The sequence below is a fragment of the Struthio camelus genome, chromosome 12 (assembly GCF_040807025.1).
Source record: "Struthio camelus isolate bStrCam1 chromosome 12, bStrCam1.hap1, whole genome shotgun sequence".
Taxonomy (NCBI): domain Eukaryota; kingdom Metazoa; phylum Chordata; class Aves; order Struthioniformes; family Struthionidae; genus Struthio; species Struthio camelus.
The window spans coordinates 24,396,201-24,414,991 of record NC_090953.1 but is presented as its reverse complement, the minus strand read 5'-3'; the positions used below and the strand labels follow the sequence as shown (position 1 = coordinate 24,414,991).

At 40.8% G+C, this 18,791-nt stretch overlaps 1 protein-coding gene across 17 annotated transcripts in view; it reads left to right on the top strand.

Annotated features, from left to right (window-relative positions):
• Positions 1 to 18,791, top strand: part of NEO1 (neogenin 1) — a 220,724-nt gene that overhangs the window by 190,156 nt on the left and 11,777 nt on the right. For 8 of the 17 annotated variants that reach the window (XM_068958976.1, XM_068958979.1, XM_068958974.1 and 5 more), the window contains exons 18-24: positions 1,179 to 1,317; positions 4,069 to 4,176; positions 7,091 to 7,285; positions 12,144 to 12,212; positions 13,123 to 13,270; positions 15,327 to 15,565; positions 16,280 to 16,372. In XM_068958976.1, the coding sequence (XP_068815077.1) occupies positions 1,179 to 1,317; positions 4,069 to 4,176; positions 7,091 to 7,285; positions 12,144 to 12,212; positions 13,123 to 13,270; positions 15,327 to 15,565; positions 16,280 to 16,372 (991 nt within the window). Of the gene's footprint in view, positions 1 to 1,178; positions 1,318 to 4,068; positions 4,177 to 7,090; positions 7,286 to 8,043; positions 8,080 to 12,143; positions 12,213 to 13,122; positions 13,271 to 15,326; positions 15,566 to 16,279; positions 16,373 to 18,791 lie in introns of all 17 variants that reach the window. The other 9 variants (XM_068958969.1, XM_068958967.1, XM_068958978.1 and 6 more) reach the window with 2 other exon arrangements.

Below are 18,791 nucleotides of genomic sequence, written 5' to 3'. Positions count from 1 at the left end.
TGAAGGTTTAAAGGTAATGGAGGATTCAACGTTAATTATTTTTAGGATGTCTTTATTTTATTCTCTGCCGTCCGCCCCCGGGAAGTCTTAAGTGGCTAAGTGCACGTCTGGGAACATGTAAAAGACTTTGTACAAATCTAAGTTTCACCTGGCTAACAGATGAACAGCTGAAGTTTGCTGAACTTTCAGCTAATGTAGCTAAAAAGGTGTCACTGTATACTCAAGAAATACCGTTTTTCTCTATAGAGTTTAGTCCTTTTTTATTTGGACTATATTAGACTAGACTGGACAGTATTTGAGTCTTGAAGTAATGTGAATTTATAGATCCTTTTCCTTGAAGGAGAATTAGCTGGAAGCAATTGTTTTCTGAAGGAAATAGTTATTTGTGAATACAGTTGTTATATGAGCCTGTCAGATTTTGAAATGACTAACTTTTAGATTACTGTAGGTCTATGAAGAAGGTAGGTCTGTGTCTCTATGTAGGTCTGTGAGGTCTATGATGAGGTCTGTGAGGAATACAGATAGAGGTAGCTAACCTTTTTTTTTTTTTTTTTTTAGCCTAAAGATAAAAAAGTTGTGCCTGAAGTTACTGAGTTCTGACTCATTCTATAAGCCCTATGTAGTTTAAGCATGTCCCTAGATAATCATTCTTTCTGAAAAAAAACCCTACCTATTAATAAAGCTTAATTTTTTCCATGTCTCTGAGCACCTACATCCTCAGTTGTTTTTTTGAAGTATGTTTAAAATTCACTGAAAATTCTAATATGAATTTGGAAGGAAGATCCGGATTTCAAGAAGGGCATTTAATGTTAACTGTGCTTTATTGTTTTCCCTTGCTAGATCATTTAATGAAATGCTGTAAATTAACCCCCACAACAGACAGTGATTCAGCCTGCTGCATAACAAGCGTGCCCCGGACATTATATTGCGTTTTTAATTTATAATTGACTGTTATTAAATGCTCTTGCTGACTGCAGAAACGATTTCTAGTTTAGGGTAAAACAAGTGCTACGTTACTTCTTGATTAACGAATTGGCATGATAAAGCAAAAAAGAGAATCGATGGTCATGGTTATCAACATGTAGCAATGTAAAAATGTTTTAAACACGTGCCTGAGGCCCAGGTGTCTTGAGACTTGACGTTTTTCAGAAGTTACTGACAATTTGCTTTTCTTTCAGACTGCAAACGCAACCACTTTGAGCTATTTAGTGACCGGGTTAAAACCAAATACCTTGTATGAATTCTCTGTGATGGTGACTAAAGGTCGAAGATCGAGTACTTGGAGTATGACAGCACACGGAACAACTTTCGAATTAGGTACTCGTTCCTGTCCTTCCGGGAGGGCTGATGCTTCGGGCAGCCGGAATCAAGTCTAGTCCGCCAGAATGCGGGAAGAGGGAGTGCACATATTTAACATGATTATGCTGATGAGCGCTTGCTGGGGGTTTTCTTTTCTTTATAGTTTAGTCAGAAATCCTGATTAAAAACCAACAACATGCGTACTTCAAAATTCAAAGGTGTGATTGCATGCAAAAGGATTCTCATCAAGTCCCTGAGAAGTAATAAATAATACGCCACAGTTCACGGATGGGAGAGAACAAAGGAACATACTTCTGAAACCTCTCGGATGCAGCACATCAATAGCAAATACAAAGAAAATAGTTTAGCCAATGATCGTTAAAATTTGATATAATTATGATAATAATCATTATAGAGTAAGAAAGCTCGTGAGGCAAATGAGTCAAAAAAAAATCCCAACAGGGATTAAGATGTCAAAATCAGCCCTGAATTCTTACTCTTCAGCATGAATTGCCGTTGCGGTTCTCAGTGACGCGCTCCCGAAGTGCAGAGCAGAAGAGGGTTGCGGCTGCTGGGAGGAACGTGGGCTCGCGGAGTAACTGCAGTATTGCAGTACCTCTCCTGCGCCAGACCTGTCCCTCTTTAGCTCCTTTGAGTCTTTGTGTGCTTAAATTTGTTGCTTCTTGTGTTTATGTTTTTGTTTACTTGAACTGTACGTACAAAAAGCCTATCTAAATTGCCGTATAGTTCTGATACCGGTTTAAAAATCAGGTATGCAAAGAATCGGTCAGGTCATCCAGACAGTGTAACGCAAGGAGGAAAAAAGCACAAATCAGGTTAAACTAGGATAAAATCAAAAAGCTCCTAACTCACTCTGAAGTCCCATATACCCTTAGCGAGCTTCGGTTACTTTTGAAATCATTGTCTTAGTTCTTGGTGGGAATCCCATTCATGTATTTTCCTAGAGGTGGCCTGCTTTGTCCGAAAGTATTCCCCTGAAAATCCCGGCGATCTGGAGTGGAGGCAGCTGCCGCTCCAACAGCACAGGTCAGGGACTGAGGCACGATTCCCGTCGTGATTACTGTGCGCGTTATTTGGGGTTTTTGGTGCCCCGCATACAGTTCTCATCCATAGCTCTACGATAAGAATAGGGACTGTTAAAGTTGCACAGAAATGTTCCAAAAAGAGAATTTGAAACAAAAAAATACATGAGCGAGGGTGAAATACATGAAGTTTCATGTCTTCTATTTAAATAGAAAATAAATTTCTAGTCTGAGTGGTTGCGGAGAAATATTTGAAAAGATGACCTAAAAGCTTGGGAACTAAGAGGCAAATTAAAAAAAAAAAAAAAAGGCTACATTTATTTTCTCATAGCAGATCTTGTGATTTATATTACTCGCCAAATTCCTGAGTGTGTGACTCATTATCTTTGAAAACTCATGACTAGCTGCGTTGTATAGGACTTACTTCTCAAATAATACTGAAGAAAAATACAGGATACTGATTTCAGTGTTGGCCTGCGAGCTGGTAATCTCTTGAGGGGCTAGTCCCGATTTTTGTCTCTGTACCTAACCGTAGGGCCTTGAATCATGCTTTGCTTGAGTTCGTTTCTGCTGAGCATGTGTTTAAGGGTTTTGGATAATAATGGCGCTAATTTTGGAGCTTCACTTTCACCATCCCTGTGACTGCATTCTGCAGAGTGGCCACCTCAGAGGATGGAAGGATTAGTTTCTGATAGATAACATACATAAAGCTCTTTAAATGTGGAAGGCACTGTGTAAGCTCTAAATATTACTGTTACAGTATTAAATATCCGAGGCAGATTTACTCTGCTAAAAGTTACCTAATTAGAAGTCTCATGTTTTTCATAAAGCGGAGTTCCACACTGTAGCTGGTTAATGCACCTTTGGAGATGTTGGCTTTGTGCATTTGAAAGCCACTAATCTAAGCCCCAGCTGGATATTTTAGTTCACAGCGAGAAAGGTTTCAGATTTCAGTCTTTTACTGGAGTGGCTTGTGCAATTTTCTGAGTTTTAGGCAGGAGGGGCCTGATAGGAAAAAAAAAAAGTTCTCTCTCTCTCTCTCAGGCAACCCAAGGAGAAAAGTTGGACAGTTGCGTTCAGCAAATATTTCTAGATTTCAAATGCTTCTGCGGTGCAAATTTCCTTGCAAATCACACCTGGATCAGTCGTAAAGTAAATTAGCAGTTATGAGTTATGTTTCTAAACCTCTGGTGGATTTTGCTGATTCAGATTTGAGGGGAACATGGGCGCTATTAGGTCTTGGTCCCACCATAAACCGCAAAATACGGAGATACTTTATATATCTATGCGTACAGGATGTATTTATTTCACAAGTTCATGTAATTTTCCTGATGACCAACCTAGTGCAGGCTAGGAGTCATTAACCCTAATGTATTTGGGTTTTACAAAGACAGCATTTTTTGGAAGACACCTGGGCTCATTCAGTCATGAATCACAGCATCTGTTGACAGAAACGCTGTAGAAACAGGTAACTTCTTATGGAAAGGAGCTACTGCACACCAGATGGCATTTGCCAGTTTAATGGAGTAAATCAGTACTATGCAGTAAATCACTACACTGTGATGGTAGCTTTACTTGAAGCTGAATGTTTTGAATTCTTATTATTGTATGTGCCTTTCTTTCAGTGGCAAAACATATGAATAGCGAAGGTGCTGAGATTATTTTCTTATATCGAGTGAATTGTGCAACGTGGTAGTCTGATAGTCTGTTCTTTGTTTGTTTGTAGTTCCTACTTCTCCTCCTAAAGATGTGACTGTGGTGAGCAAAGAGGGAAAACCTCGGACAATAATTGTTAACTGGCAGCCTCCATCTGAAGCCAATGGGAAAATTACAGGTACAGTTTGCATGAGTTTTGAAGGCAGGTATAAGAGGCTCAGTGAACAGCAGGATATAATCTACAGATATATATATGTGAACATGTACCATACGTTGTTTATCCTAGAGCTGTCCAAGACTTCTGCATCATCCTTGCTCTACAAGGATTAATTATTTACTTTTGTACCTAGTGAAAATATATTAAGATATAAACTGTAACTGCAGTGTGATATTGGCATCTAACCAGAAGTATGTTTGAAAGTCCAAATATCTTAGTAACCTTTGTCTTCCTCAGCTTGTGCTATTCTAATAGCATGCCTCCAGAAACACCATCTGTACTGCATCTGGCCCAGAAGTATTGTATTCAGAAGTTTCTGTTCCAGTGCTCTTTGTCGTCTTTGTGCTGCTCCTGTGGTACAGAGGAGGCTGGAAGCCAGTATGTTAGTGACTGAAGAACTCCTCCCGACATAATGATTAGGAGTAAATTGTTATCTGGCTTTGTAATTGCATCACTTTCATGTAGGATAAATCATCTTAGAGAAAATAGTAATTGCCATTTTCCTTTCTGTGAGAGTTCTCTTCATTTGGATTGCCGTTTCTAAAGGCTTTCTGAAATAATTCACTTCAATTTTACTTTTTTTTTTCCCCCCCGGCTGTAAGCTTAGAGCAGATTTTATTGGCATGTAGTCTGCTTATGTTATTGGACTCGCCTATGGTGCAGAATCAAGCCTTTGAAACCAGTCCACAGCTGAAGAGTCTGAATACGCAGTAATGCAGCCCAGGTCCTAGACAGGAGACTAAAGCTAATCAGCTTCCTCTGAAAAGGCAGAATGCCAAAGATTCTGTTTTTAATAATTACCACAAACTTTTTAGTAAACAGGAGGAAAGGTCCCTAAAAAGCAGAAAGGCATTCCGCATGCAGCCCCGGAGGCTGCAGGTAGGACAGCCTGGACGTAGCAGGTAGGAGTGTGCGTCTTTGGCGTTAGTGTAACCGGTACGGCAGGAAGGGTCGTGCAACCTACCAGCGCGTTGCTCTTCGTATCATCCCGTGGAGGGAGATACAAGGATGCAACTCAAAAAGACCAGCTACTTACGCTACAACAGCATGTCTTTATGAGCTATCTGTGTGCCTCTATATAGTCGTTTATATTTTTAGCTTTCTGTGTTTTCATTTATGAAACAAATTCTAGGTTATTTTATTATCAGCTAGATGTTTCCTCTATATCTGGAGGAAGGTTTGACCAGAGAAACAAGGGCCTTTATCTTAATTGCAGGTTAAAGCACTCGGTGGCTAGTGCTCAATCAGGGTCATTCAGACAAGTGAAAATGTAAGGCATAAATATCCCCAGGTTGTATATGCCCTTAAAAAGATGAGCCTTGTCACCCTTATTATCTTCTAGCAAGTATATATGCGAGAAAACGTGCAAAGAGATCAGCATTTAGTTATACAATGTATAATGTATATATAATTGTATACAATTGTATATACATGGTATATAATGTATACAATGTATGTAACGTTATGTAACAATGTTATATAATTAACCAAATTATCACGAAAAGGTAATTTTCCAGTAAAAAATCTTGCCATTTCTATACCAGGAAGGAAAGCCTCACATTTGTTCATTCATGTTGAGTGGAAATCCGCAGTATTCGTTATTTTTTGCATAAGCAAAAACAGCTGAATATTTTCTTTAAAAAAAAAAAAAAAACCCTTTTTTTTTTTTTTTGGAACTTGTTTTGCTCCCAGTCTGTCTGGAGTGCAGCAAGCGTTAGAGGGCAGCTGGGTGCAGGCAGGGCTTGTCGGGCTCGCGCGGCCCCAGTGCCCTCTGCTGGGGGGAAGCCACCTCCGGAGTAACTACTCGCTCAATCTGCTCCGCTCGCTCTGCGAGGCGGTGATGTCGCTCCGCGCACTAGCTAGCCTGCCTTTAGACGACTCGTCTTATCTGTGCTAATCGGCTTTTGACGTGGCTATAGGTCGTTCTGTAACCCATCCAAGTAGCAAATTGTTAAGTCTACTCCCCAGTAGATAACGATGCCACCGAGGAGCGAAATAACGATGCCAAGCCTGCAACTGGTGCTTCACACACGTCACCCTCCGTGCCATACTGATTCCTGGGCTGTCGGTGAATTTGGGGTGTCGGCAAGATTTTCAGTTGCTTTAAAGAAGTGGAAGTCCCTCTGCAGGATGTGCACCACCCCCCCCTTATTGTACCCCACAGACAGGTGGTCCGTGGAGCAAGGGAGGTAGCAATTTGTGCAAATGAGCATTTATTTTATGCCGGGGTCCTGTGCTGCTCCTTAAATAACAACAAGTTAAAGAGCTTTTTACTTCATCTTGCTTCGTATGTGCAGTATATATAATAAAATACCATATACTCTTCTTATACCTTATTTCTGTGATATGCAAGGTTGTTTCAGTTCTCTTCAGATTACAGTTTTCTTCGTTAAGAAAGTGAAAACTAATAAACTTTAATTATTTTATAATATAAATTAATAAAAAATAAGCTGTGCATGAGAATGCTTCTTTGGTTTAGGTTTGTCAATGTTCTGTAAGCGTTAATGCTTCGGAGATGTTTTAATAATAGTAGCGAAATGTTTTTTATGTTATTTGGACTATGATCGGGTGAAGAGATGGAAATGAGGAATTTCTGCATAGTTGGATGAGCAGTGGTTACAAATAGCTTTGATATTTCAAATGGCTTTTTTTCCTCTCAACGTAGTCTTGTGAGTGGCTTAAAATTTGAGATGGGAAAGCTGTCTAATACCTGAATGCATTCTTAGTCTTTGGAAAAGTAAGATGACGCTTTCAGAAAACCCGTAATCATTTAGCTGCGCAGATACGATGAAAAGTTGATAGAATGTTTGCTGTTAGATCTTACAAATATTCTGCCCTTCTATGCATAACGGTTCTTCTTTTTTCCTTTGAATAGGATACATCATTTACTACAGTACAGATGTGAATGCTGAAATACACGACTGGGTTATTGAACCCGTCGTGGGAAACAGACTGACCCATCAGATACAAGAATTAACCCTCGATACACCCTATTATTTCAAAATTCAGGCTCGCAACTCCAAGGGCATGGGGCCTATGTCTGAGGCAGTTCAGTTCAGAACCCCAAAAGGTAAAGTGTCACGAATACATAAATATCTTCTCCATCATTTTCTGATGAAAGCCATATAGGGATAAAACACCAGCAGCATGATTTTTCTAGTTAAACTGGAAAAGACAGGAAGAAGATAGAGTTTGATTAGAAGAAAATTTTCTCTTGGGTTGCTCTTGCATGTCGTTAATACATATGCAAAGTTTTCTCAGCTGTTTGCTTAGATGTGTTGCTTCAAAATTATTGGTAGGCCATTAGGTTATTAATGCTGAGGATCCCTACCCTAAACGTGCTTGTCAGAAAACTAGTGTCTAGTTGCTTGAAGGTTCTAGGTTGCGTGTGGCATCTGCCCATGATGAAACGGTAGAAAACAACAGGGTCTGGAGTTGGTAGCCGGCAAACAACTGCACTCTAACGTGAACTGGTGTGACACAACAGGCTCTTTAATCAAGAAGTGCTTGGTGATGAGTAACTGGTAAAACATTAAGAATGCAGGGTACTTGGAAAATCTCATACTCCGGAAAGGAGCTGAAAAACCCTTGCTGTGGGAGGGAGTCAGAGGTGAAAGTGGTCCAAGGAGAGATGAAAAATAACCGCAAAAATGTTATGAGGAGATTTTCTGACCGTACTTTTTCCATGTGAGTATTTGTGGTTAAACATGAGGTCTTAAATCTTAACCAAGTTTGTTTATGTTATGTGAAACTTCAAAGTCTGTCTGTCACTCCTTCAAGCCTTGTGATCTTTCTCTTGTTTTTTTTCCTTCCTTGTGCTTGTCCCAGTAGCTGAATCCTCAGATAAAATGCCTAATGATCAAGGTAAATGAACAGCCATGCTTTCTCTATTATTCCATCTTTTTCTTTTTTTTTTTTCCTCTTTTCCAAGAGTTGTTGCGTTTCCTAAACGAAACAAGTATCTGCTGCTCTGAATGTAAATGAGCAGGTTCCTGTTTGTGCTTTTTATAGCGGAAGGCCTGGAAGTTCTATTTGTGGTTGGGGTGCTGGAATATAAAGTGATCTCTGTAGTCAGATGTCACATGAAGGGACAAGCAGGTTGTGCCAGAGCTGAATCATTCTGTCAAAATGAATTTGGATTAAGTGATCTTCCAGCCAGCCTCTGACCACTGCGTCTTTGGTCTCAGTATACAGAGGTGGAAGACCAAGCAGTTATTTAATTAGCATAAGTGCTGTTTTGTGAGCTCTGTATCTATAATTATTTTCATGATAAAGGAAAATATCACTACTCTAGACAGCTTTTTTGCGAGAGAGATTCTGCTTGTCAGCTCATTTAGACTCCACTCTCTCCTGAAGATATAACATTAGCTGCTAAAAGCCTTAAGGTTTTAAAATGCTAAATTGAAAAATGGTAGCTGTGAGTTTACTACATCGAATTATATGGTGAATGTCCCAGAGGTATTTTTGCTTTCTTCCAAATAAGCTATAAGCCCAATAAAAAGTGGAAGAATTAGTCTGAAGGGAGGAGTTCAAAAGGACATTGGCAAGCATCTTAGACATACAATTAAATAGATCCTAAAGGGACTGAGAATGAGATGTTTTAACTTGCTTTTCAGCCCGTTACTTAAAAGTAATTTATTAAATATGCTTTTACCGTTAGGTTTGCTACCTCTGTACCAAATAATTTTGATCTTAGGTTGTTATGGAGCAGATTCATATCCAGACTTCCATAGCAGAGATACGAGGTGAGATTCAGGATCATCTGTGGGGAAGCAGAAGCTTTCCATGGCATCATTAGTTCTCTCTTGCAAGAGGAGGAGAATAGGGACAGATTAAAATCTGCGTTTTATTTAAAAGGTGCTGTTTGCTCTTCTGCACTGTTCTTCTAACCTCATTTCAGCAGATAACTAAATCTTGTCACCCAGCATTATCATCATAAAGTAACATTTTCTTCCAGTAGCAATTACATTGATGTTGGTCAAACTGTATAGCTTAGAGATCGTAAAAGCTTACCTCAAAGTCAGGAGAGTTTTGTTTCCGAGCACCTATAAGAGCACTGAGAGGCTGTAAATCGTAGCAGTGGGTTAAATGCAGAAAAGGAGAACACAAGCTGAAGAGTGGAAAAGCTTGCTCTGTGACGAGATCATGAAATTGCAGAAGCGTGTCCTTCAGGAAGTAGTAGACAAATTATTTGGGACTGGAGAGAACAAAACTACAACAGGATTGACTCTCTGGCCTTTCATCCTGCTTAATGACTCTGTCTTTCTCTTGCCTGCTTTAATATTTTTTCCTTCCATATGAAGTATGTTGTTCTTCAACACGCTTTTGTAGCGCAGATAAGACCTTATATTAGGAGAGGTTACCAGCTCGTGCTGTTGGGCGTCAGGGATTTGCTTGGGCCTAGTACAAAAGCAAAGCTTAAGATACCTAATCCTGGTAAACCTTTCTGGAAAGGAACACCAAGTAAAATGTTTTGTCCAACTGCCGGATCCCTAATGGGCAACACAGAGGCAACTAAACTAAAAAATTAAACAATTTCAAGTAAACTTTCTCTTAAACTGTTCCTTGATATAGAAGAAAATGGAAAACCTCAATAACAACCTTCCTAAGACCCTGGAAGAAAGGCTGCTCTGCATACAGGAGGTGGAGCACGTGCATGAGCGTGTTTAGAGCACGCTGTGGCGCAACCGAGGCAAGGTTTATGATCCGCATAGTGGTGTGATTAGTGGTGTGATTAGGTGCTTCAACGACGGGCAGTGAGTTCCAGTCTTCGTGCCAGTAAAAACCATAGGGAACCATCGGGTCGTCTTTCAGGTAGCGTTACATGTGAAACGAGCTCTCCTGGATTTAGAGGCTAACCTGTTGATCTCTGCTTTCAGGGATTAGATACTGAGAAGTAAGTTGGGTATTCAGGAACCTAAATCTCATTGTATTTTGCAAACTGATTGTGTGTGTTGAAGTTAACTTTGTTTTTTTGGAAATACGAGCTCACTGTTCCAGGGACACCATGCAGTCAGGGCCGATATCAGGTGTCCTTGACCTCTGCAAGGATGTCAAGACCCTTTAGAAAGCAGTGCTTTCCAAAAGGCTGTTTTTTTCCATGTCACTGACTTCCAGTGTTTTTCTCGTCGTCTAAATATGACTTATATTTTGTCACGTATACGTGCACATGGGGGGAGGCGTATAAACCCTGCATGGGACCATGTGAGTACGTATACTGGTTCTAGCGAGTGCAGGTTGCCTGGTAAACTGCGCTGACTCAATGCGATACACCCCCATTTACCGCATGGTCCCTGTTGGTCTGTGTAGGTGACTTTGCATATCTTATTATCTACTCAATTACTTTTTGTCATCTGTTAACTTTAGTAGCAATTATTTTAATTTTCTTTCACAGTGTTACTGACTTACACTTGGCCAAGCACAGGTCTTTGCAGAGGAACCTCGTCAGAAATATCCCTTATGAATAATGATTCTGCAATTATAATTCTTATCAGTTAATTAGTTGTTAATCTTGTTAATATGTGCCGCATTACTTTTTTATTGTGGTATTTTTAATGAAGCACTGTACGGTGCTCAGTCAAATGTTTTCTACAAGTCTAAATATAGAGTGTTTGCATAGTTACTGTTACCAGCAAAACCTGTCATCTGACATGAGGTTTGTTTGGCAATAACTTCTCAACAAAACAGCATAGATGGGCATGAACTATGCTACCATCTCCTGTCCGTCAACCTTTCCATGAACTTGTTCCTATGTTCAGCATCCAGCTACTGCGCTAACAATACCTGGGGCTGCCTGCTTGTCCTTTAGAAATACACTCAGTTATTTTTATTTCCTCGCAAAGCTCCTCTGGCGCTCCAGCATGTCTTCAGGGCTAGGTTCAATGGTTCAGAGAATTTTTCAGCGAGTTTTTTCAAGTCTCTTTGGTGCAAGTTATCTCATCATGCAGATCTAACTATATTAAATACATGCTATTAAAAATTGATTGATTGATTTCATTGTCGCTGCAAAGTTATTAGTCCAGTTCTTTAAAAACGGAACGTCTTTTAACTGAATGCAGTTGTCTCCTCTAGACTAGCAGTTACAATGTATCTCTTTCATTATAGATTTGTCCTGCAATACATCATGTCCATTATTTAGACTACATCTAATCCTTTATTGTAACACGTAGCACGTTCCTTCTTGTTGTCTTCCTTGAGATTTAATCAGTGTTTAGTTGGTACCTTTTGCTGTTCTTATCAATTGTCTTTATTTCCCAATTACTAATTCACAGACTGGGGTATTAACTTCAAAATCTCCATTTGTTACACATCCTCTAAACTGCTACTTTACTTCTTAGCTTGGCCTTTCAACTAAAAAAACCTTCTTTTCTGATTGTGAAACCGTAGTATTGGGAACATTGTTTTTTGTGGTTTTGGCTTTTTTCATGCAGCAGCGTAAAAACATGCAAGGTATTATGAATTCCTGTAACCAGAGATAGGTCGTTCTTTGCGTCTTGCTGTATGCTTCCCCTACTTCAGTGTTTTTAGTGTTCATGATAATTTTGCATTAGCATATTTTACTGAAAACGTGGAAGTGAAAGACCCAGGACTTTGGTGTATTTTTTTCTGCTGGAAGCATTCGACTAACTCAGTGGAGGTCTTAACTCTAGAGTTGAACTTGTGGCTTCATGTGCCTCGCTGCAGCAGCGAGTGATCTACATTAGACCTGACTTACAAAGGGGGAAATACTTGGGAGAGTAAAAAGAGGACTGCATTTCAGCGGTTAGCTTAGCTCTTGCATTTAGGTTGCACTCAGAATGGTTCAGACAGAAGTTCCGAAAAAACTACCTTAAAAATGAAAGTGTATGTTTTTGTTTGTGTGTGTGTGTATGCACACGCACATATATATACACACATATATACACTTATTACATATATGACTTTTTCAGCTTCAGGATCTGCAGGAAAAGGAAGCCGGCCAGTGGACATAGGGCCAGATTACAAACCGCCGCTTGGTGGTAAGTGTTGTTATAAAGCTTTTTAAATTAAATGCAGTGTCTTCTGGAATTACACTGAGTGGCGTGATATTCCACTTAGAGCAGTGAACTGTTTACAACCCTGATTGCATCTGTTTCGGTCACTTTTTTCTTTGTATGATGATCGCTGTTCCCACTCAAGAAATTGGATCACACTCCTGTCGTCGAGTTCCTGCCTACTGTGTGGGCTATATGGAAAAAATATCATTACATTCGTTTGAATTTCAGCCTCGACAGCACATTTTCCCAGTTCAGTTTAAAATGGCTGCTACGGTGCTCAGATGTAAAATTAAGTCAGCAAGAACGTGTTAGGGAAGGAGAAAATATCGCGTTAATTCCTTCTCCTTTTTAGCACTGGGCATTGAGGAAGCCTTGCCCTGAGGTAACACTCATTACTGCTACATCAAACGTGTTGAATCATCGTTACTTGAGATTACATCCCATGTGTGAATTTTGTTTCCGAGGAGAGTGACCGCTCCAGAATACTGATGCGGATTGATGTGATTGCGGTGCGCCGGGAACGCCAGCTGTGCTGTGGTTCTTCTAGCACAGTCGCAGGTTAACTCTGCTCAGGCACTAACCTGCTGAACATTTTTATGATAACTGTTTGAGTAGGGCAAACATAAATTCTTACAGACTGTCAGTTGGAAATAAATCTATAAGGCACCTTATAGATTTAACAATTGCACAGAAACACAATTGACTAATGGCAAAAAATTGGCAAGCAGTTGAAATCCTGTCAGATCAACCAGCTTCTTCGTTCTGCTGATCTGTATGTTATTACCGTTCTTTGATTGTTAAGCTGATTGCTTTTTGCATTCTTTGATGGGAAACTTTTCTGACTAAACGCCATATAATAAATCATCCTTTCTCCCTGTTCAAACTCTTACAGGCAGTAACAGTCCCCACGGAAGTCCTACTTCTCCCTTGGATAGCAACATGCTTCTTGTAATCATAGTATCTGTTGGAGTGATTACCATCGTGATAGTGGTGATAGTTGCAGTCTTCTGCACTCGTCGTACTACTTCTCACCAGAAGAAGTAAGATGCTTGGGCACGACTTTGCCTTGCCCTACCTTTCTCACTTCATTCTATTACTTAATCCTTTCTTTATGATGCTTTTAGAGTTTGTTGCTTTTGAGTCTTGTGGGCTGCAGAAATTCTGTTCTGACAACAAATTAGTTATGCAGTGCTGTGACATGAGTTTGAATTTTAGTGTTCAGAAGATAACATGCATCAATACAGCTGAGTTATCTTGCATGTGATGATGATGTTTTTCTGCTTTTCCTGATCAGCGTTTCAGAGTTTACAAACCATCAAGATAAGAGTTCACAGGCAAACCAGGAAAACATTTCTTGCAGACCTGCATTTGCCCCTCTCTGAGGAGAGATTGTTGATTAAAATACTGGGATTAATTTACACTCTTCTTTAAAAAAATCAGCTCACGATGTTTGGAGTAATCACACCGTTCTCTGGTGCATACCTTGCTGGAATTTTGGATGGTCATCTAAGAGCTGACATCTCCCATCGTGCAGCCTCCTGGACTACTTGAACCACAGGATCAAAGGCAGAATTAATTCAGGCAGAGCAGCGTGCAAACTTGGCCGTTCTGTTTCCAGCGTTGAGCTGATACATTTATGCAGAGCTGGGTGAATTCAGCAGCTCAGGCAGACTCTCACTCCCATTCTTAGCCTGTATTTCATTGTGCAGAGCAGGTTTCCAAGCCATGCATGACAGTATCTAATTTTTGGATAGATTATTGGAGCGGAGTCTGAACCTGGTGCTGGGCCCCTTAGAAAAGTGTTCTAAAATCCTAAATATAGGTCTACATCTGAATTCTCCCCTCATACACCTGAATTAAGACTACAGCAGAGAAGCTTCCATTCAGAGGCCAAAAATATCACTCCCGAAGAACATGCGCTTCTGCATGTTCTTTGAAAGAACTGAAGAGCTGAAACTTTTTGAGTTTTAAAAGACTCTGTTATGCAAAGCAGAGTTTTAAGAAAGTGCTTCAAAGCCAGGCTTAGAGAGTAATCTCCACTTGTTTTGCTGAAGCTGGCCCATTCTGCAAGAATGCAAGTTCCTCAAGGGAAGGGAGCAATGATGTATGCATGATAGTCTAGTAACTGGGGGAAGTGCTTGGGAGAGGGAAGAGTTCAAGGTCCGGTGTCCAAGACAAGTTATTCATTTCTCAAAGAGCAGAAATAACCTTGTGAAATCTTGCCATTCTTTTCCCAGTTATCAAATGCCACCTCTTATGTGCAGCAACCCACAGCCAGTGAACAACCTTCTGATCTGTTTCATTCTTTCAGCTCCTCAGCTCAAAGCAGAACAGTGGGAGCGTGTCTGGCTGCGAATCAGCTACCCGAGAGTCCCTGTTCATTGATATTTTCAAAAATTTATTTATTCCTCTCTTAGCCATTTCCAGCAAGTGTGCTGCCCAGACGGGAAGCCTTCCTCCGTGGTTGCCAGAATCCAAAGTGAAGCGTGTGTGTGTGGAGGGGAGTGTTGGAACGCTGTGTTTTACTTTTCTAAAATTGCTTCGTGTCACATGTTTGCCTCATAAGTATCCTCTCTCGTTGACTGCCGATGCTGCTCTGCAACGATGAAAAAGCACATTAGTTAGATGTGTCTGAGCTGGGTAAAATGAACATTCTTGACATTAGAGTCTTTAGAGTTAACTATCCTATTGGGATAATTGGCTAATTCCACACTTCTTCTTACTGTTATTATTTGAGGTTGTTTGTAAGCCCAGGAGTACAACACAGCATGGTTTACGTGCGCTTCATGTTTAGAATATTGTCTTAATAACCATAAGCACTGGAAACTTAATTTTTGTTAATGAAACGTCAGACTGTAGAGCACAGTCTGAGCTCCAGCATGTGGTAGCATTTCAGACCAAAATCATGGCATCGGAGTTGCAGAATATGCAGTGCATATTTGAGATGTCAAATGTGCTTGTATTGAAAATTCAAAGCTTCCTGCCCAGTGGGTAGCTTTCACTCAGCTGCATACAGGATCTGAAGAAAATTTGCCTTTTTCAACAAGTAAAAAGAAGCATACATCTGAGACCGTTTCATTTGTCTTCCTTTCCAAGGAAACGAGCTGCCTGCAAATCAGTGAATGGGTCCCATAAGTACAAAGGAAACTCCAAAGATGTCAAGCCTCCTGACCTTTGGATCCATCACGAACGACTGGAGCTAAAACCCATTGATAAATCTCCAGATCCCAATCCAATCATGACAGATACCCCAATCCCTCGCAACTCCCAGGACATCACCCCCGTTGACAATTCCATGGATAGCAATATCCATCAAAGGCGGAATTCCTACAGAGGTGAGCAATCAGCGAGTACTTTGATCCTGGTGTTTAAAATTAAATACATTTTACTGTATCTGGCAAAAATCACTTTTCTGACATACTATTCACTTACAGTAATCTTTTTTTTTTCCTTATTTTCTAAATAGTATGTCTGTTTTGTGTTTGGTTCATAGAGAGATATATATTTTAGCGAGACGCTTGAGTGCCCAAATCATCATTTTCCCTTGATAAATAACAATTAGTAATCAGAAGATCAGGTAACAAATCTCATGTTAACCTGTTGAGAGAAGTGTGTGACAGATTATTTCAGTGGTCAAACACACAATCAAGTTAATGGTGCTTTAATCAGTTACCCAAATCTCAGAGATGCGCAGTGAGTTTTTCACTTGGTGAGTAGTAACTTGTTGATCCAGCACATCTCATTCGGACTCTTTCTGCTGCCAGTCATTGCCAAGAGCTGCATTTCCAGAGGTTTGTGTTTGCCTGGTGGCCTGGAAAGTTTCTCCAGTGCCAAATAGTCTTTACCCTAACTGTCCTCCTCTTTTCCACCTTCTAGTGGAGAAAGATGAAAGAACTGTTTTTATCAATTATGAGTCAAAGAACTGCTTACAAACAAGACAGCCCTCTTAAGTACTCTAAGGTACTTAAAGAGGAGGACTGAAATCACCTGATGTGGTATCACAGAAGTCTTGCTGCCATAGTAAATAACCTTCAGTATTCTTCCTTCAGGGCACGAGTCAGAGGATAGCATGTCCACACTGGCAGGAAGAAGGGGGATGAGGCCCAAGATGATGATGCCTTTTGATTCTCAGCCACCTCAGCGTAAGTCAACAGCCCATCCACCCTGGCTTGGAATCAGGAGCACGTGAACAAGCCATGTTGATCCTGCATGCACGGGTGCACACTTTCACTCACTGTCTTCCTGCCTACTTCTCCCTAAGTAGTTCCGTCCTATCTGCAATGGAAACAGTTCAAAGGGAGCTATACTGAATCCCTCATCCTGAATGCAGATTTGGATCAAACTACAAAGGAAAACTAAACAGCTATATTTGAGTGAGGAGTAGGAGTGCTGCAGGAGTGGGGATGAGTTAGGAATGCAGTCCAGCAGTCTGTCTGTCCCCGTCTGCAGCAGGGGCAGTTGCGGGTGCTTTTCAGGAAGAACGTGTGAGCCGGGCCACTTCTGTAGTCCATTCCCCTTGTGCTCCCCCAGTGTCTACAACTGTAGGAATGGTAGAGGGTAATCACTTTTGCCTAGGCTTTTGTTATCCGTTTGTTGACCTGTTGTTCATGAATACATCGAATCCCTTTCTGAATTTGCTGGTGCTGTCTGCTTCTGCTCCCCTGTGGTGGCAAGTTCCAGAAGTTCACTACCCGCTGTGTAATATCCTTCTTTCTACAGTCTGTTTTTAACCAACCTCCTACTAGTTTCATCGAGTGACTCCTCATTCTAGTCCTTCAGGATTTGGTGAAGAGCATTCTGCATTCACCTTATCTGCTGCCTTCCTGAGTTGGTAAATCTCGGTGAGATTCTTCTCCACCCTCAGCCTTTTGCTCCCCAGACCCAACAGTCAGAGCATTTTTAGTCTCTTTGCAATAAGGCAGCTACTCTGTCCCCTTGATCACTTCAGCTGCCATTCTCAGTACCTTCTCTCACTTCACTACATGCCTTCTTGAGATGCAGAGAGGCCAGAGTTCATGCAGTGCCAAGATCTTAAATGGCAGGAAGAATGTCCTCTGTCCAGTTCTCAATACCCTCCTTGTTGAATGACTTACTACATTTGGTTGGCTTCTTGGCTGCCATGGCATATGGAGCTTATGATATCAGAGATTTGTCAACCGTGACTCCAAGAACTCTTTGCTGAGTTGTAACTGCCACCTCTTGAGTTTAGCATCATGTAAGTATAGTTTAGATTATTTTTCCCTCAGTGCACTGCTGTCCGTTGAAGCTATACGAAAGTTCGCCTGCCATCTTTTTGCCCACTTGCTTAGTCTTGTGAGGTCTTTCTGGAGCCCCTTGCCATCAACACAGCATTCAACTACCCCATATACCTTAGTGTTATCTACAAACTTGAAGATTTCTGTGATCGCTCCTTTGTGTGGGTCATTGAGAAAGATACTGATTAAAACTAGTCCCAGCGCTGATTCCTGGGAGATCTCCTGATGATCTTCTCCGTCTTGAAAATTGATCATTAAGCCCTGCCCTTTGCTCCCTGTCCTTTAACCAGCTTTCAGTCCTTAAAAGAGCTCTCCCTCCAACATCCACTTCGTTTCTTTAATAAATGTTGCTGTGCACCCTTGTCAGAAGCTTTTTGAAAATCGAGATGTACTGTATCCACCGATTCCCTCTGTTGACGTCTCTACTGGCACGGTCTTGAAACTCTGGCAGGTTAGTGAAGCAGCATTTCCTTTCACAGAAGCCCTGCTTGCTCTGAATTACCATGTTTACCAATGTCTACAGTGATCTTGCTCATACACTGAAATGCAAGACATACCTGCTGTCCCCACTGCATGGACAGCTGAGCTATTTGTGAGACAGTCCTTGACTTGCTGCAGTTCACAGCTCACCATCATAAGGCAAACCAAAATCAGTTTGGGTTTATGTAAAACACTGTAGTGGCTCAGGAGCAGCTTCAGAAGCAACTCAGCTGTCCATCCAGTAGGACAGCGTTAGAGATCTGGGGCAATATATCACCACATGTCCTGTTCTAAGACATTTGTGAGCCAGACCTTGTATTTACTCAGCAGACAAAATGGTTCCAAAGGAGTAACGCTGCTCGTTTTCTGGAAAGGATGCCAAAAGCTTGCAGTACTTAGAGTAGTTTTGCTCCACGATTTATCTATTGCACTGATTTATTGGAATGCTAAGGAGATAAATTGCTGAAGGAGGCTGAGGTTTTGTGAGCCTGGTGGACCAAACTTTCAAATGTGGAGAATGTCTGGTTTGTTATTCCTTATCTGTGTGTTTTCCATACCCTATTGATTAGTGATAAGTAATTCCATAATTATTATTATAGAATATTTAAGAATTAAACAATAACCTTAGTTTTCAAATGATGACTCTGAGATGAGAAAGGACTTTGCTAAACCATGGAAGCTTTAGACTTCCATGAGCACGTGTTCATGTTCAGCCACGTAGCCAGGTAATTGCTACGACCAGCCGAGAACCAAGCGTTCTTCTGTTCCATGAAATAATTTTGGGCCAGTGCGTTTTGTTTCAACTTTTTATCTTTTTGCTTTCTTT